The 24,387-nt window shown below is 47.7% G+C and overlaps 1 protein-coding gene and 2 pseudogenes across 1 annotated transcript; 1 reads left to right on the top strand and 2 right to left on the bottom strand.

Moving 5' to 3' along the window:
- The first annotated feature begins 293 nt into the window (after window positions 1-293).
- LOC121547796 lies at window positions 294-11,671 on the top strand (annotated as a pseudogene).
- A 19-nt stretch (window positions 11,672-11,690) lies between these two features.
- Window positions 11,691-15,317, bottom strand: LOC121547794 (annotated as a pseudogene).
- Window positions 15,318-15,977: 660 nt separating this feature from the next.
- Window positions 15,978-23,654, bottom strand: LOC121547784 (coagulation factor X). Its single transcript, XM_041859204.2, has 10 exons — window positions 23,569-23,654; window positions 23,240-23,391; window positions 22,295-22,455; window positions 22,024-22,048; window positions 20,095-20,208; window positions 19,781-19,912; window positions 18,968-19,245; window positions 18,439-18,556; window positions 16,623-16,810; window positions 15,978-16,456 (listed from the first exon to the last, which is right to left on the bottom strand). The coding sequence occupies exons 2-10, from the start codon at window positions 23,298-23,300 to the stop codon at window positions 16,040-16,042; spliced, it is 1,494 nt and encodes a 497-aa protein (XP_041715138.1). The 5' UTR covers window positions 23,301-23,391; window positions 23,569-23,654; the 3' UTR covers window positions 15,978-16,039.
- Between the last annotated feature and the right edge of the window lie 733 nt (window positions 23,655-24,387).

Genomic DNA, 24,387 nt, shown 5'->3' with positions numbered 1-24,387 from the left:
ATTTCATACCCTCAATCCTGTTGGCCCAACTAACCACATAGGGGTCATAACATATAATGCAGTGATAGCCACATTTAGCTACCTCCGATATGTGGCTATCATACCAAAATGTAACCCAAAGATATGGACCTTAATGAAAATCATCATTTAATTTTGCCACCCCAAAGCGGACAAATATGTACATTTTGGCCTGCTAGCCAATGGACTATCCCTTTCTTATAACACACAAAAATGTAGACTAGTACATTTCCAAACTGTTCTGTCATGGTTTCTCTGCGGTTCCTCCTTGACTTTCTACGTCATTCTTGAGGGCCTTCCAATCTCACAAAGAGGAGAACTGGTAAGGATAAGCATGCCAAAAAATATCAATTTGGCCTTAATGTTTTTCTATTCTACATATACACGTCTGTGGGATAACTGCTCTATATGTGCTGTTTAGGGCCTTGCCAGTGATGTTCGCTGTTACGCTGGACTTACGGATATTTGCCAATAATGTAAGTGAACATAAACAGTTGTGCTCTAGAATGCTTCTGATCCAATGATGGATAAGTCATGTCCTATAGGAGGGGTTTGATGATTGTAGTGTTATTGTCCAGGCGGAGCAGCAGCTCCTGAGGAAGGGAAAAGGCAAGCTGGGAGACAGCTGCTGAACAACTGATGGGCTGTTTCAGAGTGTGTGCCAGCGACAAGTGAGTCTCACAGGACATGGACACTATTGACAGCATATTAAACTATATATCTTACAGCATTGGACACTATTGACAGCATATTAAACTATATATCTCACAGCATTGGACACTATTGACAGCATATTGAACTATATATCTCACAGCATTGGACACTATTGACAGCATATTAAACTATATATCTCACAGCATTGAACACTATTGACAGCATATTAAACTATATATCTCACAGCATTGGACACTATTGACAGCATATTAAACTATATATCTCACAGCATTGGACACTATTGACAGCATATTGAACTATATATCTCACAGCATTGGACACTATTGACAGCATATTAAACTATATATCTCACAGCATTGAACACTATTGACAGCATATTAAACTATATATCTCACAGCATTGGACACTATTGACAGCATATTAAACTATATATCTCACAGCATTGGACACTATTGACAGCATATTGAACTATATATCTCACAGCATTGGACACTATTGACAGCATATTAAACTATTTATCTCACAGCATTGAACACTATTGACAGCATATTAAACTGTCACGGTTAACTAAGCCAGAACCCAGAAGCAGACCAGGACAAGGTACGTTGGGACAAAGGTGAGTGTTTATTAATAGATTCCGAGTGAGGCTGAATAATCCAGGGAACAGAGCGGGTGGCGTGGATGGGTTGTTGAGGGTGCAGTGGTTGGTCCAGTACTGGCTCGGCAGCCGCCGACCATCAGGCAGAGGTTGGGTGAAGGTTCCGGGTGAGAGACTGCAGACAGAACAAAACGGAGGTCAGTACACAGCAAGTCAAAAAGGTGCAAAACAACAAAACTAACACTAATGGCTCAGAGACTGATACGCCTGACAAACATACTGTTCATGGCTAACGCATCCGGCAGGAACTGGATGTTGGGCCAGAGCCTAAGAAGGGTGATGATCAGGACCAGGTGTGCAGATTGCTGATGGGATGCAGGTGCGGAAAACAAGAGCGCTCCCGAGCGTTCCCGAACCCTCGGGAAACTGGAGATTACGAACCGGAAAACTAGTCACCAGACAGGACCCGACTCAGACAGCCGGGATCGTTACAGTACCCCCTCCGATCGAACGCCACCGGGCGGACTCCCGGAGCGCCAGGATGGAGGCGGTAGAAGTCACTGATGAGGTCCGCGTCTAGGACCTGTCGCCGCGGAATCCAACTCCTCTCTTCAGGGCCAACCCCTCCCAGTCCACGAGATACTGGAAACCCCGGCCCCGTCTGCCTGGAATCCATGATGCGACGCACCGTGTAGGGCAGGACCACCTCCGATCATCCGAGGAGGAGGAGGAGGAGGCGGAGGAGGCAACAGAGGACTGAGGAAGACAGGCTTGAGGCAGGAGACATGAAAGGTGGGATGGACTCTGAGCGTCCTCGGTAGTTTGAGTCGAACTGCCACTGGATTGATCACCTTCTCCACCACAAACGGACCAATGAACTTCGGTAACAACTTCCAGACTCAGTCCGTAACGGAAGATCCCGTGTGGCCAACCAAACCCTATCTCCGATGGTATAGGTGGGAGCGGGGATCCGGCGACGATTCGCCTGGAGCTGATACCGTCCGAAACTCTAAGGAGTGCCTTTCTGGCCCGATGCCAGGTCCGGTGGCAACGACGAATATGGGCCTGAACAGAAGGCACTGAGAGCTCCTTCTCCTGAGAAGGAAACAGGGGAGGTTGGTAGCCATACAGGCACTGGAAGGGAGACATCCCAGTGGCAGATGTAGGGAAGAGTATTGTGGGCATACTCAACCCAAGGCAACTGAGAGACCAGGAGGTGGGGTTGGAAGAGACCAGACAGCGTAGCGTGGATTCCATCTTCTGGTTGGCTCTCTCCGCCTGACCATTGGATTGGGGGTGAAAACCAGATGTGAGACTGACTGTAGCTCCAATGGCCAAACAGAAGGACTTCCAGACAGCAGAGGTAAACTGAGGGCCACGGTCGGAAACGATATCACTGGGCAAACCGTGGACCCTGAAAACCTCCCTTAACCAGGATCTCGGACGTCTCCGAGGCAGAGGGAGCTTGGCAATAGGCACAAAGTGGGCGAACTTGCTGAATCTGTCCACGATAGTCAGAACGACCGTGTTCCCCTCAGAAGCGGGCAACCCAGTGACGAAGTCCAGGGCCAGATGCGACCATGGTCGCCGGGGAATAGGAAGGGGGTGAAGTAGTCCAGAGCTGGGCCGATTGGTACTCTTATTCTCTCGCGCACACACTGGACAGGCAGCAACAAAACCCCCAGTATCCTCGGCCATGGCAGGCCACCAAAAACGTCTGCGAAGAAACGCCATTGTCCGAGCCACGCCAAGGTGACAAGCCATCTTGCTGGCGTGGGACCATTTGAGGACAGCAGGACGAACCGACTCAGGCACAAACAACCGACCGGGTGGACCGTTACCGGGACCGGGCTGAGTCCGAAGGGCCGCCAGCACCTCCTCCTCAATCTTCCACATAACTGCTCCACGACGCAGTTCCGGGGAGGATTGTCTCGGTCTTGGACCCACTCTCCTCCGTCTTGGAGAACATCCGGGACAGGGCGTCCGCCTTGCCGTTCTTAGATCCAGGTCGAACGTCAGGGCAAACTTGAATCGTCCCAAAACAACGCCCACCTGGCCTGACGGGAGTTGAGACGCTTAGCCGATTGCACGTAAGCAAGATTCTTGTGGTCAGTCCAGACAATAAACGGTTGCTCCGCCTCCAACCAGTGGCGCCACTCCTCCAAGGCAAGTTTCACCGCGAGAAGCTCCCGGTTACCCACATCGTAATTCCTCTCCAGGCGAAAGGCGACGAGATAGTAGGCGCAGGGATGGAGTTTACTGTCCGTGGAGCATCGCTCGACAGGATGGCGCCAACTCCCACATCAGACGCGGCCCACTTCAACGATTTAACTGACGGGCCGTGGTCCGGTTGAGAGAGAATCGGTGCGTTGGTGAATCGCCTCTTCAAATCCAGAAACGCTTCGATCCGCCTCCGGATTCCACTTGAAGGTCCTGATACTGGAAGTCAAGGCAGTTAACGGAGCGGCCACACGGCTGTAATCCCGGATGAATCTGCGGTAGAAATTCGCAAACCCCAAAAATCTCTGGAGCTGCAATCTCGCAACCGGGCTGGGCCCATTCCAGAACCGCTCTAACCTTCTCCTGGTCCATCCTAATCTCTCCCCTGGAGATGATGTACCCGAGAAAGGATGTCGTGTGGGCGTGAAACTCGCACTTCTCGGCCTTCACGAACAGGCGATTCTCCAACAATCGCTGCAGAACCTGCCGGACATGCTGGACGTGGTCGGAAGGTTCCTTCGAGAAGATCAGAATGTCATCCAGGTAAACAAACACAAAGAGACCGATCATATCTCTCAGGACGTCGTTCACCATACTCTGGAATACCGCTGGAGCATTGGTCAGTCCAAACGGCATCACCTGATACTCGAAGTGACCCATCGGTGTATTGAAACCCGTCAACCACTCGTCCCCTCTCTGATCCGGACCAGGTGATCGCATTGCGTAGGTCTAGCTTGGTGAACACCGTAGCACCCTGTAAGGAGTCGAAGGCAGAACTCATCAAGGGCAGGGGATACTTGTTCTTGACCGTGATGTCATTCAACCCCGATAATCAATACACGGTCGAAGAGAGCCATCCTTCTTACCCACAAAGAAGAATCCTGCCCCAGGGGTGATGACGAGGGACGAACGAGACCAGCAGCTAGGGACTCCTTGATGTAGGTCTCCAACGCCTCACGTTCAGGTCGGGAGATACTGTATAACCTTCCCTTGGGGTAGACAGCTCCAGGGACCAGGTTGATGGGCACAATCATATGGTCGGTGGGGAGGGAGTGACAGAGCCTTCTGCTTACTGAAAACTTCCCCCAAATCGTGATATGTCTCGGGAACCAGGGACAAATCTAGGGGTTTAGCCTCAATCACCTGACTGGGAACCGAATGGGGGCAGGCAGTCTTGAGACAGTTAGCATGACAATCAAGGCTCCAACTGTTACCTTGCCCGTCACCCAATCGAACGTGGGATTGTGTTCCTTCAGCCAGGGGTATCCAAGGACCAGAGGAACATGGGAAGACGGCAGAATGAAGAATGAAATCATCTCAGAATGATTCCCCGACAACCGCATCTTAACCGGGTTCAGTCCTCATCGTGATACGTGCCAGACTACTGCCGTTCAGAGTGGTCGCCTTCAATGGCTTCCGGCAATTGCTCCTTGGAAAGCCCCAGCTGTTCCACCAACTCGGCATCAAGAAAGCTTCCATCGGCACCTGAATCGATAAAAGCGTTAAGCGCTAAGCTCTGATTCCTGTTCACAAGGGGTAGCCGGGAAACGGGGTCTGACAGAGGTACTGAGAGAGTTGAAACTGGCTCGCTAAAAGTCCTCCCAACTTTAGCGAGCCGGGCAGTTTGACGACCGCCGGGAACAAGTGGAGATGTAATGTCCCGAGCTACCACAGTAGAGGCAGCAGTTGGTCTTACGCCTATGTTGACGCTCCTCCTTGGTTAACCCGTGCCACCACTTGCATGGGTTCAGAATCGGGAGAGAGGACCTCTCCACTAATCCATTGTGGTGGAGAATGATCGACGTGTTCTGGTCCACCACCCGACCCGACTGGGAACTGAGAAGCTGATCGATTGGACGGACCCCATTGCTTCTCCCTCCTTCGCTCTCGGACTCGATTATCCACCCGAATAGACAAAGCTACCAAGCTGTCCAGGTCACTAGGCTCCGGATAGGAGATCAACTCATCCTTGAGCTGCTCCGACAGACCCTGGTAAAAGGCCGCTTGCAGAGACTCCTCGTTCCACCCACTCTCCACAGCCAACGTCTTGAACTCGATCACGAAGTCGGCCACGCCAGCGAGTTCCTTGGCGAGCGAAACAGGCGCCTAGCTCGTCCCCTCCGGACGGAATGGTCGAAGAGCTTCCTCATCTCGGCCGTGAACCCCTGGTATGAAGCCATGCAGGGATCCTGTCGTTCCCAAACGGCTGAAGCCCACTCCAGCGCTCGACCACGCAGCAACTCAATCACAAAGGCTACCCCTAGCCTTGTCTGTGGCATAAGAGTAGGGCTGTAGATCGAACACTAGTCCACACTGCATAAGGAAGGAACGGCATCTTCCCAGCTCCCCCTCATATTTATCCGGCGTCGGAACCTTGGGCTCACGGATGGACACAGCTTCAGAAGCGGCAGGCGAGATGGTTGAAACCGGTAGTGGATCCTCCACCGGACACTTGCGTTGGTTCTGGACCTCCGTCAGACCGGTAGAAAGGTTCCGAACTGACAACGCGATCTCCTGTAGTACCGTGCTATGATGGCCCAACATCTTCTCCTGCTGGGTAATAGCATGGCGAACAGAGTCCAGGTCCGCTGGGTTCATACTGGCCGGATCGTTCTGTCACGGTTAACTAAGCCAGAACCCAGAAGCAGACCAGGACAAGGTACGTTGGGACAAAGGTGAGTGTTTATTAATAGATTCCGAGTGAGGCTGAATAATCCAGGGAACAGAGCGGGTGGCGTGGATGGGTTGTTGAGGGTGCAGTGGTTGGTCCAGTACTGGCTCGGCAGCCGCCGACCATCAGGCAGAGGTTGGGTGAAGGTTCCGGGTGAGAGACTGCAGACAGAACAAAACGGAGGTCAGTACACAGCAAGTCAAAAAAGGTGCAAAACAACAAAACTAACACTAATGGCTCAGAGACTGATACGCTGACAAACATACTGTTCATGGCTAACGATCCGGCAGGAACTGGATGTTGGGCCAGAGCCTAAGAAGGGTGATGATCAGGACCAGGTGTGCAGATTGCTGATGGGATGCAGGTGCGGAAAACAAGAGCGCTCCCCCGAGCTTCCTCGAACCCGGGAAACTGGAGATTACGAACCGGAAAACTAGTCACCAGACAGGACCCGACTCAGACAGCCGGGATCGTTACATTAAACTATATATCTCACAGCATTGGACACTATTGACAGCATATTAAACTATATATCTCACAGCATTGGACACCATTGACAGCATTTTAAACTATATATCTTATAGCATTGGACACTATTGACAGCATATTAAACTATATATCTAACGGCATTGGACACTATTGACAGCATATTAAACTATATATCTCACAGCATTGAACACTATTGACAGCATATTAAACTATATATCTCACAGCATTGAACACTATTGACAGCATATTAAACTATATATCTCACAGCATTGGACACCATTGACAGCATATTAAACTATATATCTTACAGCATTGGACACTATTGACAGCATATTAAACTATATATCATATAGCATTGGACACTATTGACAGCATATTAAACTATATATCTCACAACATTGGACACTATTGACAGCATATTAAACTATATATCTTATAGCATTGGACACTATTGACAGCATATTAAACTATATATCTCACAGCATTGGACACTATTGACAGCATATTAAACTATATATCTCACAGCATTGGACACCATTGACAGCATATTATACTATATATCTCACAGCATTGGACACTATTGACAGCATATTAAACTATATATCTCACAGCATTGGACACTATTGACAGCATATTAAACTATATATCTCACAGCATTGGACACCATTGACAGCATGTTAAACTATATATCTTACAGCATTGGACACTATTGACAGCATATTAAACTATATATCTTACAGCATTGGACACTATTGACAGCATATTAAACTATATATCTCACAGCATTGGACACTATTGACAGCATATTAAACTATATATCTCACAGCATTGGACACTATTGACAGCATATTAAACTATATATCTCACAGCATTGGACACTATTGACAGCATATTAATGTCACGACCGTCTATGAAGTAGGACCAAAGCGCAGCGTTGGTAGCGAACATATTGACTTTAATGCAATACACGAGAATACAAAACAAAACACGATCATGAAGTCCTCAGTGACAACGACTGAACATAGAACAAAAACCCACAACCCCAAGGTGAACAATGACAGTTTAAATATGGCTCCCAATCAGAGATAACGAGCCGACAGCTGACACTCGTTACCACTGATTGGGAGTCACTGGACCAAACAATGAAACCACCAATAACAACCCAACTAATCCCCAAACATAACAAAAATGAACACACCCTGGCTCAATAATACAAAGTCCCGGAGCCAGAGCGTGACAGTACCCCCCCCTAAAGGCGCGGACTGTGACCGCGCCTCAAAGAACCCAAATAGGGGAGGGCTGGGTGGGTGTTGCTCCTCGGAGGCGGCTCCGGTTCTGGCTCCGGGCTTGACCACCATCCTACATCCATCCCCCGTAATGGCCCCCGGTCCGATCCAACCCAGCTGGCTGGATCCGGACTGATGACGCCGCACCCCTAGCTTGGCGCGTGAGGCAGGGACGGACCGGACCTGGCTGACGATACGCATCCTCGGCTTGGTGCGTGCAGCCGAACGGACCTCCTCAGGCTGGACGACTCGCCTCCCTGGCTTGGTGCGCGTAGCAGGAATAGGCTGAACCAGGTTGACGACTCGCCCCCTTGGTTTGGTGCGAGTAGCCGGAACGAGCTGACCCAGGTTGACGACTCGCACCCTTAGCCTGGTGCGAGTGGCAGGAACAGTCCGGGTTGGGCCGGCGACGCACACCGTAGTTTTGATGCGTAGAGCAGGGACAGGCCGGGCTGGGCTGGCGACGCGCACCATTGGCTTGGTGCGGGGAGCAGGGACGGGCCGGACAGGGCTGACGAAACGCACCACAGACTTGGTGCGGGGAGCAGGAACAGGTCGAGCTGGCCTAGCGACGCACACCGTTGGCTTGGTGTGGGGAGCAGGCACGGGCCGAACAGGGCCGACGAAACGCACCACAGACTTGGTGCAGGGAGCAGGAACAGACCGAGTCGGGCTGGCGGCGCGCACCACAGGCTCCATGCGAGGCACAGGAACAGACAGGACCGCACTGAGGACACACACCCCTGGCCCTACACGGGATCAGGAACGGGCCGGACCGGACTGGTAACACACCCCAGTACCCTTCGCCGTGCCTCCACACCTTCCTTCCCCTTCGTGACCAGTGGCCCCCTTTAACCTGGCGGCCTTTTCTGCCAACCTACTGCACTCCTCTACCCCCGTACTCCTGCTGCCCCGACGTCGTGAGCCCCCCTAAAAATTTTCTGGGGGTCTCTCCTCTCCGTGGACCAGGCCTCTATAGTCCTCTCCCAACCTTCGCTCTTCTGTCTCCACCACTCGTCATCCAACTCCTGGAAACGCTGCTTGGTCTCGTTGTGGTGGGTTTTTCTGTCACGACCGTCTATGAAGTAGGACCAAAGCGCAGCGTTGGTAGCGAACATATTGACTTTAATGCAATACACGAGAATACAAAACAAAACACGATCATGAAGTCCTCAGTGACAACGACTGAACATAGAACAAAAACCCACAACCCCAAGGTGAACAATGACAGTTTAAATATGGCTCCCAATCAGAGATAACGAGCCGAAAGCTGACACTCGTTACCACTGATTGGGAGTCACTGGACCAAACAATGAAACCACCAATAACAACCCAACTAATCCCCAAACACAACAAAAATGAACACACCCTGGCTCAATAATACAAAGTCCCGGAGCCAGAGCGTGACAATTAAACTATATATCTTACAGCATTGGACACTATTGACAGCATATTCAACTATATATCTCACAGCATTGGACACTATTGACAGCATATTAAACTATATATCTCACAGCATTGAACACTATTGACAGCATATTAAACTATATATCTCACAGCATTGGACACTATTGACAGCATATTAAACTATATATCTTATAGCATTGGACACTATTGACAGCATATTAAACTATATATCTCACAGCATTGGACACTATTGACAGCATATTAAACTATATATCTCACAGCATTGAACACTATTGACAGCATATTAAACTATATATCTCACAGCATTGGACACTATTGACAGCATATTAAACTATATATCTCACAGCATTGGACACTATTGACAGCATATTAAACTATACATCTTATAGCATTGGACACTATTGACAGCATATTAAACTATATATCTTACAGCATTGGACACTATTGACAGCATATTAAACTATATATCTCACAGCATTGGACACTATTGACAGCATATTAAACTATATATCTTATAGCATTGGACACTATTGACAGCATATTAAACTATATATATTACAGCATTGGACACTATTGACAGCATATTAAACTATATATCTTACAGCCTTTACTGTAGCAACCATAGCCCCTTACCCATTATGTCTTGACTGTTATCGTTTACAGTCGGGCTGGTATTGACGACTCCAAGAAGTGGGGGATGTTGTTTCTCATCAATCAGCTCTTCAAGATATACTTCAAGGTAAGGCAGTAGTGTGAATAGGGCCTACTTCGTGTGTGTGTATGTGTGTACATCTCTGTGTGTCTAAATGGTTCTGTGTGTCCAGATCAACAAGCTACACCTGTGTAAGCCACTGATCCGGGCCATCGACAGCTCCAACTTGAAGGATGATTACAGTATGGCCCAGAGAGTCACCTACAAATACTACGTAGGCCGTAAGGCCATGTTCGACAGCGACTACAAACCAGCCGAGGAGTACCTGTCCTTCTCCTTCCAGCACTGCCACCGCTCCAGCCAGAGGAACAAACGCATGATCCTCATCTACCTACTGCCTGTCAAGATGTTGCTGGTGAGACAGAGCTTTACTGAGAGTGCCTTAACATGTGCTCATCTAGCCACACACGTCTCAATTCAAATCAAATTCAAAAAGCTTGATTGTCAATCAGAGACTGAGACTGGTGTTGCTCATGTTGTTTCAGGGTCACATGCCTAATCACCAGCTGCTCAGGAAGTATGACCTCATGCAGTTTGCCGACGTCACGAAAGCTGTGAGGTGAGTCACCACCCTCCCGCTCCTCGCCATCTCTCTCTCTACTTCCTCCTCTCTCTTTCTATCATTCATCTCTCTCTCTGTATGTCTGTCTCTCTGTCTGTCTGTCTGTGTAACAGTGAGGGCAACCTGCTGCTGCTGAACGAGGCCTTGGCCAAGCACGAGACCTTCTTCATCCGCTGTGGCATCTTCCTCATCCTCGAGAAGCTCAAGATCATCACCTACCGGAACCTCTTCAAGAAAGTGTGAGTCTTGTACAACTTTCACACTACTGAGCCAAGTCCAGCTGTACTGGGCTGGCCTGGTTACACATCCATCATAGTTGCTGGAACCGCACTGAAAGGTCAGTGTGAAAATAAATGATCTGAGCCAGCACAGTACGATTCAGGTTCAGCCCTATAGTGTGAATCTGCATTGGTGGAGTAGGAATTGGTGTGTGTGTGTTAACCTAAGAGCGATATTGACTATTTGTTAACATGTTTGTGGTATGACCTTCATGTGTGTTAACCTAAGAGCGAAATTGACTCTTTGTTAACATGTTTGTGTAAGGTACCAGCTGTTGAAGACTCACCAGTTACCCCTAGATGCCTTCCTGGTAGTTCTAAAAATGATGCAGGTGGAAGAGGTGGACATTGACGAGGTGCAGTGTATCCTGGCCAACCTAATCTGTGAGGTGAGATACCACCACTAACACACACACACACACACTGACCTTTTTCTCTGACCATACTAAGCGCTACACCTGATATTTCAGAAAGTCGTAAGACATGAAGCAGCAGATTACCTCTCTTCTTGTTCCTCTTCTAGGGACACATCAAGGGCTACATCTCTCACCAGCACCAGAAACTGGTCGTCAGCAAGGCCAATCCATTCCCCCTGCTGTCATCATCTTCCTAATCTACGGATCCCAGAATCCCCTTCACCCAGAAAATGTTCCCAGAAATATATTTCCTTATTATTTAGGTTGCATTTTATTTTGTCATATTTTGTGATTTTGGAATAAAAGTGATTGTTTGTACTCCTTGTACAATATATTAGTTTATTAAGGAAGTGTGGGAGATTAATAATTGTATATAATTATAGTACACGTTACAATATAACTACACTCATTTACATTGTTAACCTTGCAGAAACAACTTCAATCTTGAACGCAGCCCTGTTGGCTTTAAGTCCAGTGCAGGTAGGGATCAGGCTAACCCTAGGTTGGGGTTACCCCATAAGGTCCAGGTGGATCTTGGGTAATTTGTGGTGTCATCCTCACCTCTGTCATGTCCAGGTGCTGCTGGATCCAGTGCAAGTAGCGAGACAGCTTTGTGAACACCAGTGTTTGTCCACAGTCATGTGATGTGGGTGGTGAAAGGAGCAGGCCTGTGAGGAACGCTGTATGCCTCTCCACAGTCACAACGGGGGTCCCGGACAAGAGGCTGCGGTTCCTCGTTAGTCCTGGTTTGAGGTCTGTCTCATTAAACCTAGTCAACTCAGTCCGACAGAAGCCCTTCTGGCGACCCATACAGAACATCTTGTTACTGAGCAGCTGGGAGAAGTTCACCTGGTTTCGACAGCCCTCCACATGCAGGTAGGAGAGAACAGGGTGGCCGTGGGATTCCCCCGGAGTTTGTCCGACCCCCTGGCCACCCCTCCCTTCCTGGACTCATCAACACATTCTCACAGAAATCCTTAGTGGGCAGGCACAGGTGGGAGACAGAGGGGCCGAAGGGGGAGGGGCTCATTTAGTCTCACCAAGGCCAGGTCGTCCTCCAGACTGCCCCTCTTGTGGCGGTTGTGAATGTACAGTTGGGTCGATAGAGGGATCCTCACACTATTATTTGAGGCACCTTAGGGGATGAAGGAAACTGTTAGATTTCAGAAAGATTTGAATCTGCCTGAGCTGCAGGTTTATACACTAACCATATCAAACCTCAGTGTTTTGATCGCTGTGGGACTCACCTGTCTGCATGCTGTGGAGTTTCTTTCCCATGTACAGGCAGCTAGCTGATGTCAGGACTGCGTGAGGCCCTAGGATCACCCCGCTACACAGCTCCGCACCAGCCTCATCCACAAACACCACCTGCCAATCACAAAGCCACAGGTTAAAAGGGGAAGTTCAACTACTGAAAGTAGTCTATAGGCCAGGAGAAACTGTAATCCATGGTCCCAAACTTCCCCTTTAACTCACCTTGCTCTACGTTGTGCTGGTAGGGGAGGGACTTACTTGCCATGGACATCGGTTGTGTGGACAGACGTGATAGGCTATGTTTATTTGGTTTGTTGGCTGGAGTCTTCCACAGGGGTGCTTAACTAAGGAAACAGAGACATCTCTATATAAAGTGTGTGTGAGAGCGGGAGTTTTGCAGATGTCTAATTCAAAAGAATAGGTAGACGTTAACCTGCAGGTATGCAGCTCCTCTTATCACTGTGAATCTTGTACCCCGTGGTGCAGGAGCACTGGTATGCTTCAAACTTGGGACTGCAGAAGTGGTCACAGGAAAAGGGCCCCTTGGTGGGGCACTGAGAGTTATCTGTTGTGACACACAAACATATCTCTTAGCCTACTCACACAACTATGAACACACGCATGCACGCACACACACTCATAAAGAGTTCTAAGGTAGGTGGTCTGTTGACCTATTTCACAGTTCTTGCCGTGGTACAGCTCTGTGCAGCTACAGGTGTAACCTCCAACGCCGTCCTTGCAGCTGCCGCCATGGAGACAGGGATTGGGTTTGCACTGGTCCCCATCTGGGGAGGAGGAGGAGGAGGAAGAAGAAGAGGGGGAGGAAAGGATTCAATATCTGGACTCGGGAGAAAACCCAACACCCCTCTGCTGCGATTCAAAAGAACGAGACTTACCGACATAGACATTCCAGAAAGTGTCCTATTGAGGTATAACAGAGAGAGAGACAACGGACACAGGGTTTAAATCAGAAAACTACTGCATTAGTTATGGATAAGGGGATAGCCTATGTTGTCAGATCAGTGCAGTTGAAGGAAAGGAATACATTTTAGACTATTGAGATGCACCCTATAGGCCTAAATTGCTCACAGTTTTGGGTGTGTCTTCAAAGTACTCCCTGGCCTCCTCGTAGTTGCAGGACTCCTCATAACACTCCCTCTCCAGGTTCCCCTGAAGCATCTCCTCCAAGAAGAACGCGTTCGCTCACTTCGACCGTAGGAAGACCGTGCTTGCGTGCGCAGGGGGTCTGAACACTGAGGGTCAGGGAAGAGGAGGAGGATGGAGAGGAGGAGAGGGGAAGGAGGAGGCGTAGGAGGAGGAGGAGGAGGTGGATGAAGAGGAGGAGGAGGTGAATGAAGAGGAGGAGGAGGAGGTGGATGAAGAGGAGGAGGAGGTGAATGAAGAGGAGAGGAGGGGAGGGGAGGGGAAGAAGAAGGGGTAGGAGGAGGAGGAGGAGGTGGATGAAGAGGAGGAGGAGGAGGAGGAGGTGAATGAAGGGGAGGAGGAGGTGGATGAAAAGGAGGAGGGGTAGGAGGAGGAGGAGGTGGATGAAGAGGAGGAGGAGGAGGAGGTGGATGAAGAGGGGAGGAGGAGGAGGAGGTGGATGAAGAGGAGGAGAGGAGGAGCAGAAGGAGGAGGAGGTGGGAGGAGAGGAGGAGCATGAGGAGGAGGGGAAGGAGACGGGGTAGGAGGAAGAGGGGGAGGTGGATGAAGAGGAGGAGAGGAGGAGCATGATGGAGGAGGGGAAGGAGGCGGGGTAGGAGGAGGGGGGGAGGTGGATGAAGAGGAGGAGCATGAGGAGGAGGGGAAGGAGGCGGGGTAGGAGGAGGAGGGGGAGGTGGATGAAGGAGAGGAGAGGAGGGGAAGGAGGGGGAGGAGGAGGAGGTGGATGGGGAGGAGGAGGTGGATGAAGAGGAGGAGAGGAGGAGCATGCAGAGGAGGGGAAGGAGAAGGAGGAGGAGGAAGACATAGGGAACAACAACAACAACTGAAAGTGAGACAAACCAGAAGTGACTCAGTATTATTTTTTTAACTTCCAGGTTGAGGAGAATATTGCAAATGGTGGAAAATAATACATAGAGCAATGGGATTATGGTGAAGATGATTCACTTTAAGTGGTCCCATCACTGAGTTTCATGCCACTGAATTAAATACAGAACAGTTTGTTTCCTGTATACCAGTGGAGGCTGCTGAGGGGAGAACGGCTCATAATAATGGCTGGAATGGAGTCAATGGAATTGTATCAAAAACATGGTTTTCATGGGTTTGATACCATTTCATTCACTCCATTCCATCCATTACGCTCCATTCCAGCCATTATTATGAGCCATTCTCCCCTCAGCAGCCTCCACTGCTGTATACCCAACACCATGCTAACCATAGCGGTAGACTGGAAAACCATGCTAGCAAAGTCATTGTCAGCCTGAACGTATGATTAACTAAATGTTGGTCCTGTAGCTTTCACAGTACAGCGGCTTACCTCTCCCATAGCTGTGGACCAGGAGGACACTGCTCAGAAGAGAGAGAGACAGAAACCACCATCGCCTCCACGAGCCCATTATAATACACATCCACACAGTGCCCACAAGCCTCTCTGCCTGTGCCAAGATCCTGTCTGCAGCCCTGTCTATCTCTCTCTCTCTTGCGCTCTCTCACTCCCTTTCTGTCTGACACACACATCCACGCTGCCAGGTTAACATTGCCAGGTAAACCCCCCACCCGCTTGCCAGCCGAAATGTCCGTTTTTAGTCATTGCTGTATACGCCAACAAAGTTGTGCTTATGTCGTGAATTTCTCCAGGATAGTGTCATTTATGTGGACCTCCCTGTCACCTGACGTAGTTAATGTAGCTGGTGCCAGCTCTAGACATTTTAAAGATGGTACCTCATTAGTAATTGTATGTAATGTAATAGCTACCAAATATGCTACTAATATGCTAATATGTTATGAAGATAAATTGAGATGAAACGTTCTGAATACTCAGTAAAACTCATTGTATCACATTAGGGCTTCACAAACACAACGTCCCACAGATGGACTCTAGTCTGTACACACAATAGAGCAAACAGAGAACCCACCTATCCGTGTGTGCTCGGTAATTACACCAGCAGTGATTCAAGTCACTGGTGACCTTTGAACCCTGCCGTTTTTCTGATGCGATCGATTCAGTTTGTACTTAAAAAAAACTGGAACAGTAGGAAAATGTCTGCCTAATTGCAGTCCTGACTCAACTTTATAGTGTGTGATGTAGTTTCATGTTGGTATGTGATGAATGGACATTCAAACAAAACATGTTTGTTTTTTTAGCATAAGTTACTTGGTCTCTGAGACATTTTGTGAAAAACAATGAAAAAACAACAAAACACACAAGTTTCTTGCCCATAATTCCTCAAGCCTCTTTATTGATTGGTTCTCCTCTCTCCTCTGTCTCCATCAAACCCACATCATTGAGTGCATTTGACCCGCCCCCCTCGTCTTCCTCCTCCCCCCCTCCTTGGGGAGAAACGTCCCCATGACTGCCCGGATCCAGTCGATGTACTTGGACACCTGCGTGTAGATGCTGTACTTGCCCTCACGGGCGCACCCCTCGCTCACCACGCCCGTGACGAACCAGGTGTCCCCATAACGGGTGACGTGGGGTCCGCCTCTGTCCCCCTGGCACACGTCCTTCTTCTCCCTATCGTAGCCGGCGCAGAACATGTGGTTGGAGATCTTGTGCTGGCCGGACTGAAGGCAGGTGGCCCGGGGTACGTAGGGCACGGTCAGACGCAGTAGGATGGTGGACGGCTGTTTGGCCTCCCCCCCACGACCGAACCCACTCACCAGGCTGTCTGACTGTTTCATCAACACCTTGTATTGATAAGTAGACAGGACACCATTATGTTAGGTTCAGGAACATCTTTACTAAGATATGAAACATAGACAGATTAATTATATACTGTATGTTTATATGCATCATTGGATAAAACTGGATATGTTACACAGAGCATTATGGGTAGTACATCATGCTACAGACCTTCTCGGCAAAGTCGCGTTCGGGCAGGCAGGCGGGGAGGATGAACTCGGTGAACTTGATAGGGTCCTTCAGCATGATGAGGGAGATGTCGTTGTGATAGGTGGTGGAGATGTAGGCCTTGTGGATGAACACCTGTTCCACCTGGTGTATGGCCTCCCGTCCATCCTTCACCTCCGTATCAAACTCTCCTGCAGACGGACGGACCGATGGGGAGGTTTGATTTCAATCAATTGAATTCAATTAACTTGATAGGCTGCTACAACGTAGGCTATGTGTGTGTGGTATGGTTATTGACTGTTCTTATTTCACCCCATAAACAACTATGCTGTACACAGCAATTTACAATGCATTCAGACCCCTTCACTTTTTCTACATTTTGTTTTGTTACAGCCTTATTCTAAAATTGATTAAATAAAATTCTTTACTCAGCAAACTACACACAATACCCAGTTTTTAGACATTTTTGCAAATGTTTTTAGACATTTTTGCAAATGTATTAAAAATAAAAAACAGAAATACCTTATTTACATACAGTCAAAAGACACACCTAGTCATTCCAGGGTTTTTCTTTAGTTGTACTATTTTCTACATTGTAGAATAATAGTGAAGACATCAAAACTATGAAATAACACATATGGAATCATGTAGTAACCAAAAAAGTGTTCAACAAATCAAAATATATTTTATATTTGAGATTCTTCAAAGTAGACACCCTTTGCCTTTATGAACGCCCAGCCAAACTGAGCAATCGGGGGAGAAGGGCCTTGGTCAGGGAGGTGACCAAGAACCCGATGGTCACTCTGACAGAGCTCCAGAGTTCCTCTGTGGAGATAGGAGAAACTTCCAGAAGGACAACCATCTCTGCAGCACTCCACCAATCAGGCCTTTATGGTAGAGTGACCAGATGGAAGCCACTCCTCAGTAAAAGACACATGACAGCCTGCTTGGAGTTTGCCAAAAGCCACCTAAAGACTCTTAAACCATGAGAAACAAGATTCTGTGGTTTGATGAAACCAAGATTGAACTCTTCGGCCTGAATGCCAAGTGTCACGTCTGGAGGAAACCTGGCACCATCCCTACGGTGAAGCATTGTGGTGACAGCATCATGCTGTGGGGATGTTTTTCAGCGGCAGACACTGGGAGACTAGTCAGGATCGAGGGAAAGATGAACGGAGCAAATTACAGAGAGATCCTTGATGAAAACCTGCTCCAGAGCACTCAGGACCTCAGACTGGGGTGAAGGTTCACCTTCTAACAGGACAACGACCCTAAGCACACAGCCAAGACAATGCAGGAGTGGCTTTGGGACAAGTCTCTGAATGTCCTTGAGTGGCCCAGCTAGAGGCCGGACTTGAACCTGATCTAACATCTCTGGAGTGACCTGAAAATAGCTGTGCAGTGACGCTCCCCATCCAACCTGACAGAGCTTGAGAGGATCTGCAGAGAAGAATGGGAGAAACTCCCCAAATACAGGGGTGCCAAGCTTGTAGCGTCATACCCAAGAAAAATCTAGGCTGTAATCGCTGCCAAAGGTGCTTCAACAAAGGACTGAGTAAATGGTCTGAATACTTATGTAAATGTGATATTTCATTTTTGTTTAATTTTATTTTTGGGGGGAATCTAAAAACCTGTTTTCTGCTTTGTCATTATGGGGTATTGTGTGTAGATTGATGAGGGGGGAAAAACAACGTAATCCATTTTAGAATAATGCTGTAACGTAACAAAATGTGGAAAAAGTCAAGGGGTCTGAATACTTTCCGAATGCATTCCTAGATGTAGAGACCACAGTTAAAGGTGTTTGGTTAACGGTACCTACCGAGGACAACGTAAAAGGACCGTGTCTGGTTCATGCAATGTGCTGCAGTTAAGATGAAGTACTTATTCAGGATTGTTCCTCCACAGAAGCCCCTGTCCTCGTGGTTTACCAGGAAAGCCTGTTGAGAGAGAGAGAGGGAGAGAATAGAGAGAAAGAATGAAAGAGAGAGAGAGATATATAGAGAGAGAAAGATAGAGGGAGCGAGAGAAAGAGAGAAAGAGATAGAGAGATAGATAGACAGAGAAGGGGAGAGAAAGAAAGAAAGAAAGAAAGAAAGAAAGAAAGAAAGAAAGAAAGAAAGAAAGAAAGAAAGAAAGAAAGAGGGAGAAAAAGAAAGAAAGAAAGAAAGAAAGAAAGAAAGAAAGAAAGAAAGAAAGAAAGAAAGAAAGAAAGAAAGAAAGAAAGAAAGAAAGAGAGAAAGAAAGAATGAAAGAGAGAGAAAGAGAAAGAAAGAGAGAGTTGCAGAAACGAACAACCCTGAATGCTATTTAGAGGGAACCCCACTAGAGGTGTATCTACTCTACTATACCTGCCAGGGACATTCTCCTGGGGGACACTCCTTCCCATTGAAAATACAGGTTTCGCCTCTCGCCTCGGCAAAGATTGGCTTCTCCTTCACCATGTCGATAACTTCATCCTCAAATGTAAATTGGATTTCTCTCTGTTGGGTTACGTTCCTGGCCGTTTCCCTGATAGGGTCCTCCATCATGTTGGTCTTTTCAGTGGTGTTGGTGGCAGTGGTGTTAGGCTGGTAGATGAAGATGGTGCGGGTGTTCTTGGATACCACGAAGCCACACTTAAAGGTCTCTTCAATGACAAAAGGACAACAATGTTATTAGGTACTAACTAAGCCCAACCTACAACCTACTAATGGAGATCAACGATGCTGCAGCTTCTCTACCCCCATAGATCATTTGTATATGTCCCTCTCTCTGTTGTTCTGTCTGTCTCTCTCCCTCTCTCTCCCTCTCTGTCGTTATGTCTGTCTGTTTCTCTCTGTTTCTGTCTCTCGCTGTCTCTATCTCTCTCTGTCTCTGTCTCTGTCATTCTGTCTGTCTGTTTCTCTGTTGTTCTGTCTGTCTCTCTCCCTCTCTCTGTCTCTCTGTCATTATGTCTGTCTGTTTCTCTCTGTCTCTCTCTGTGTCATTCTGTCTGTCTGTCTGTCTGTTGTTCTGTCTGTCTCTCTCCCTCTGTCTCTCTGTCGTTATGTCTGTCTGTTTCTCTCTGTCTCTCTCTGTCTATCTCTCTCTGTCTCTGTCGCTGTCATTCTGTCTGTCTGTCTGTCTGTCTTTTGTTCTGTCTCTCTCTCTCTCTCTTTCTCTCCATCTCTCCCTCCTCTCACCGTTGGAAAGGCAGGACTTGTCGTCTGTGTCCAGATAGTAGCCATCGGCACAGGAGCATTGCACACTGTCCTTCTTCACGTGGCAGAAGTGATCACAGTCTCCATTGTTATTCTCACACATCTCAGGAATTTCTGCAGAACAGCATCACATCAAGGATACAGATTAGACAAACTAGAGTCATGATTAGGGCCAGGTGTTGTTCCTGACTACGGAGTGACCTGGAGTCGGGATATTTCTAGCGTCTGTGTTGGAGTCGGGAATGAGATTGTTCATCAAAGTTGAAGAGGAAAGGGAGAAGAAGACAGAGACGTACCAATCTCACAGCTGTACCCCTGGAATCCAGCGAGACAGAAGCAGGTGTACGTCCCAATCCCATCCTTGCAGACCCCGTTGTGGACACATGGCTTAGACTCACAGGCATCTCCATCTACAGTGAGGGAGAAAAGTATTTGATCCCCTGCTGATTTTGTATGTTTGCCCACTGACAAAGACATGATCAGTCTATAATTTTAATGGTAGGTTTATTTGAACAGTGAGAGACAATATATACAAAATAAGTATTTGACCCCTCTGCAAAACATGACTTAGTACTTGGTGGAAAAACCCTTGTTGGCAATCACAGAGGTCAGACGTTTCTTGTAGTTGGCCACCAGGTTTGCACACATCTCAGGAGGGATTTTGTCCCACTCCTCTTTGCAGATCTTCTCCAAGTCATTAAGGTTTTGAGGCTGACGTTTGGCAACTTGAACCTTCAGCACCCTCCACAGATTTTCTATGGGATTAAGGTCTGGAGACTGGCTAGGCCACTCCAGGACCTTAATGTGCTTCTTCTTGAGCCACTCCTTTGTTGCCTTGGCTGTGTGTTTTGGGTCATTGTCATGCTGGAATATCCATCCACGGCCCATTTTCAATGCCCTGGCTGAGGGAAGGAGGTTCTCACCGAAGATTTGATGGTACATGGCCCCTCTCCATCGTCCCTTTGATTCGGTGAAGTTGTCCTGTCCCCTTAGCAGAAAAACACCCCCAAAGCATAATGTTTCCACCTCCATGTTTGACGGTGGGGATGGTGTTCTTGGGGTCATAGGCAGCATTCCTCCTCCTCCAAACACGGCGAGTTGAGTTGATGCCAAAGAGCTCCATTTTGGTCTCATCTGACCACAACACTTTCACCCAGTTCTCCTCTGAATCATTCAGATGTTCATTGGCAAACTTCAGACGGGCCTGTATATGTGCTTTCTTGAGCAGGGGGACCTTGCGGGCGCTGCAGGATTTCAGTCCTTCACGGCGTAGTGTGTTACCAATTGTTTTCTTGGTGACTATGGTCCCAGCTGCCTTGAGATCATTGACAAGATCCTCCCGTGTAGTTCTGGGCTGATTCCTCACCGTTCTCACGATCATTGCAACTCCACGAGGTGAGATCTTGCATGGAGTCCGAGGCCGAGGGAGATTGACAGTTCTTTTGTGTTTCTTCCATTTGCAAATAATCGCACCAACTGTTGTCACCTTCTCACCAAGCTGCTTAGCGATGGTCTTGTAGCCCATTCCAGCCTTGTGTAGGTCTACAATCTTGTCCCTGACATCCTTGGAGAGCTCTTTGGTCTTGGCCATTTTTGGAGTATTGAGTTTGGAATCTGATTGATTGATTGCTTCTGTGGACAGGTGTCTTTTATACAGGTAACAAGCTGAGATTAGGAGCACTCCCTTTAAGAGTGTGCTCCTAATCTCAGCTCGTTACCTGTATAAAAGACACCTGGGAGCCAGAAATGTTTCTGATAGAGAGGGGGTCAAATACTTATTTCCCTCATTAAAATGCAAATAAATGTATAACATTTTTGACATGCGTTTTTTCTGGATTTTTTGTTTTGTTATTCTGTCTCTCATTGTTCAAATAAACCTACCATTAAAATTATAGACAGATCATTTCTTTGTCAGTGGGCAAACGTACAAAATCAGCAGGGGATCAAATACTTTTTTCCCTCACTGTATGAAACACAGTTTATTTCTCGCCATGGACCTACCAGCACAGCAACACCAAACACACTGCAAACAATCAATTCATGAATTGAAAATGGCCCATTATTTTGGTGTGTGGTCGTGAGTCCTTCACTTCCTGAACTGACTAGGTTGACCCCAATCTGACCCCAACCTGACTCCAACCCAGCGCTAATCAGCAAACCCCATGTGATCCCAACCCCAGCCTCTTGCGCTCACCCTTAGCCTCAACAGACTCCCTGGGCCTTACCGTAATATTTGTTCCAGAATTCAGTCTGAGGGAAAGAGGTAAAAAGAAACACAACCGTCACAAATTCAAACCAGAAAGGTCATGATTCCAAACACACAGGAATTTCGGGTTGGAATCATGAGCGTGTAAAGGTGGTGTGAATGAGTGCAAAGTGAGTGAGTGACTAAACAGGAATGTGATTTATGTGAATGTGACGTGAACAGACATGTAAGTGTTTCTGGTTTAAAGAGAGATAGATAGAGAGAAACCAAGATGGAGAAAGGGAATTTACAGTCAGTTTGTCATCCTCAAAGATCTCCCTAGCCTCCTCTCTGTCACAGGGTTCCTCGATACACTCTCTCTCCATGTCTCCCTGCCGTAACTCCTCAAATGGGCTGTTGGCCCGCCGCCGCCGGTTCAGAATCTGGCTAGCATCGTCACTGTTCAGGAAGACTGGGGACACAGGGAAAAATCATCATCAGTGGCAGCAGGACGTTGTTGTGATCATCATCATCATCATCATCATCATCATCATCATTCACATCATCACCATCATCATCACCATCATCATCACCATCATCACCATCACATCATCATCACCATCATCACCATTATCATCATCATCAGCACCATCATCATCACCATTATCATAATCACCATCATCATCATCATCACTATCATCATCACCACTGCCATCATCATCACCATCATCATCATCATCATCATCACCATCACTATCATCATTATCATCATCACTATCATCATCATCATCACTATCATCATCACCATCATCATTATCATCATAATAATAATAATAATAATAATATGCCATTTAGCAGACGCTTTTATCCAAAGCGACTTACAGTCATGCGTGCATACATTTTTTTTTGTGTATGGGTGGTCCCGGGGATCGAACCCACTACCTTGGCGTTAGAAGCGCCGTGCTCTACCAGCTGAGCTACAGAGGACCAGCTGAGCTATCATCACCATCATCATCTTTCTCACCTTGATCATCAATTAGGCTGTTGTCATCTTAACATGCTTGTCTTGCACACAGTCATCACAATCATCAAAGCAAGCAGAGATACAGACACCATAACATCCCAGTCACTTGCCCTCACCCGTACTCACACACTGACCCCAATCACTGACACTGACTAAACCCCAGAGTTTCCCTCACTTTCTCTCTACATAACCATTTGTCAACCGTTTGATATGGTGGGGTGTTTGAACGTACCCTCGGAGGCCACGCTGTGCAGCAGCAGGAGAAAGAAACAGGTCTGGGAGAGCCAAAACATGGCAGAATCTCTGGGTGAGGCGCCTCTCTACTCCTGGCTGCTCTGTGGAGCACAACTCTGGAGAGAGCAGGCGGAGAGGGAGGGCAATGACCTGAGAAACAGGGAGAGAACATGCTGAAGGGAGAGGGAGAGGGGGGAATGTGTGTGTGTGGGGGAAGAGGGAGAGAAAGGGGGAGGACAATGGAGAGGGTAAAAAAATAGGGATGTTTGAGAGAGAAAGGGTGGAGAGAGAAGGGGAGAGAGAGAGAAAGAGAAAGGGAGGACTCACTTCAAACCAGTCTTCGCCACTCAGAGACGCAAGGCCGTGTCTACTCCACCATTTTGCTCTGCACTCTTCAGCATGACAAACAGCCCTTATTTGAGCCAATCAGAACAGCTCTCAGGAAGGGGCAGAAAGTCCCCAGTGATCATGTGATCAGTGTTCTGAGGTCCAAATCACTGAGCTAATATTGACACTAAAGGATCTGTGACATCTATTCCAATGGTCAACACTGCTGTGTTGTGGTGAGAGCCTAAAATGGCAAATCTAAAGAAATGCGTTTGATTCAGATAATATGCATTTCAGAGAAAAAACAACCATGTAGGTAAGCTATTGCTGAAGTGTGGCTATGGATACATTTGGACTTTTCATTCATTCACACACACAAGCAACACAAATGAGCCAATTATTTAGTTTGTCAGCAAGTAATATTTATTCTTCAGATATCAGAGAGGAATCTTTGGAAGTAAATGTACGTCTTGGGAAGCAAACATTCCGTATGGCATCAGGTCAAACATACTGTATAGCAAAAGGTCAAACATTCTGTATGGCATCAGGTCAAACATACTGTATGGCATCAGGTCAAACATTCTGTATGGCATCAGGTCAAACATACTGTATGGCATCATGTCAAACATTCTGTATGGCATCAGGTCAAACATTCTGTATGGCATCAGGTCAAACATACTGTATGGCATCAGGTCAAATATACTGTATGGCATCAGGTCAAACATACTGTATGGCATCAGGTCAAACATACTGTATGGCATCAGGTCAAACATACTATATGGCATCAGGTCAAACATTCTGTATGGCATCAGGTCAAAC

This window comes from Coregonus clupeaformis, unplaced genomic scaffold (genome assembly GCF_020615455.1).
Source record: "Coregonus clupeaformis isolate EN_2021a unplaced genomic scaffold, ASM2061545v1 scaf0987, whole genome shotgun sequence".
NCBI classification, from domain to species: domain Eukaryota; kingdom Metazoa; phylum Chordata; class Actinopteri; order Salmoniformes; family Salmonidae; genus Coregonus; species Coregonus clupeaformis.
Note: the sequence above shows the minus strand (reverse complement) of the source record. Positions and strands in the feature narration are given on the sequence as shown.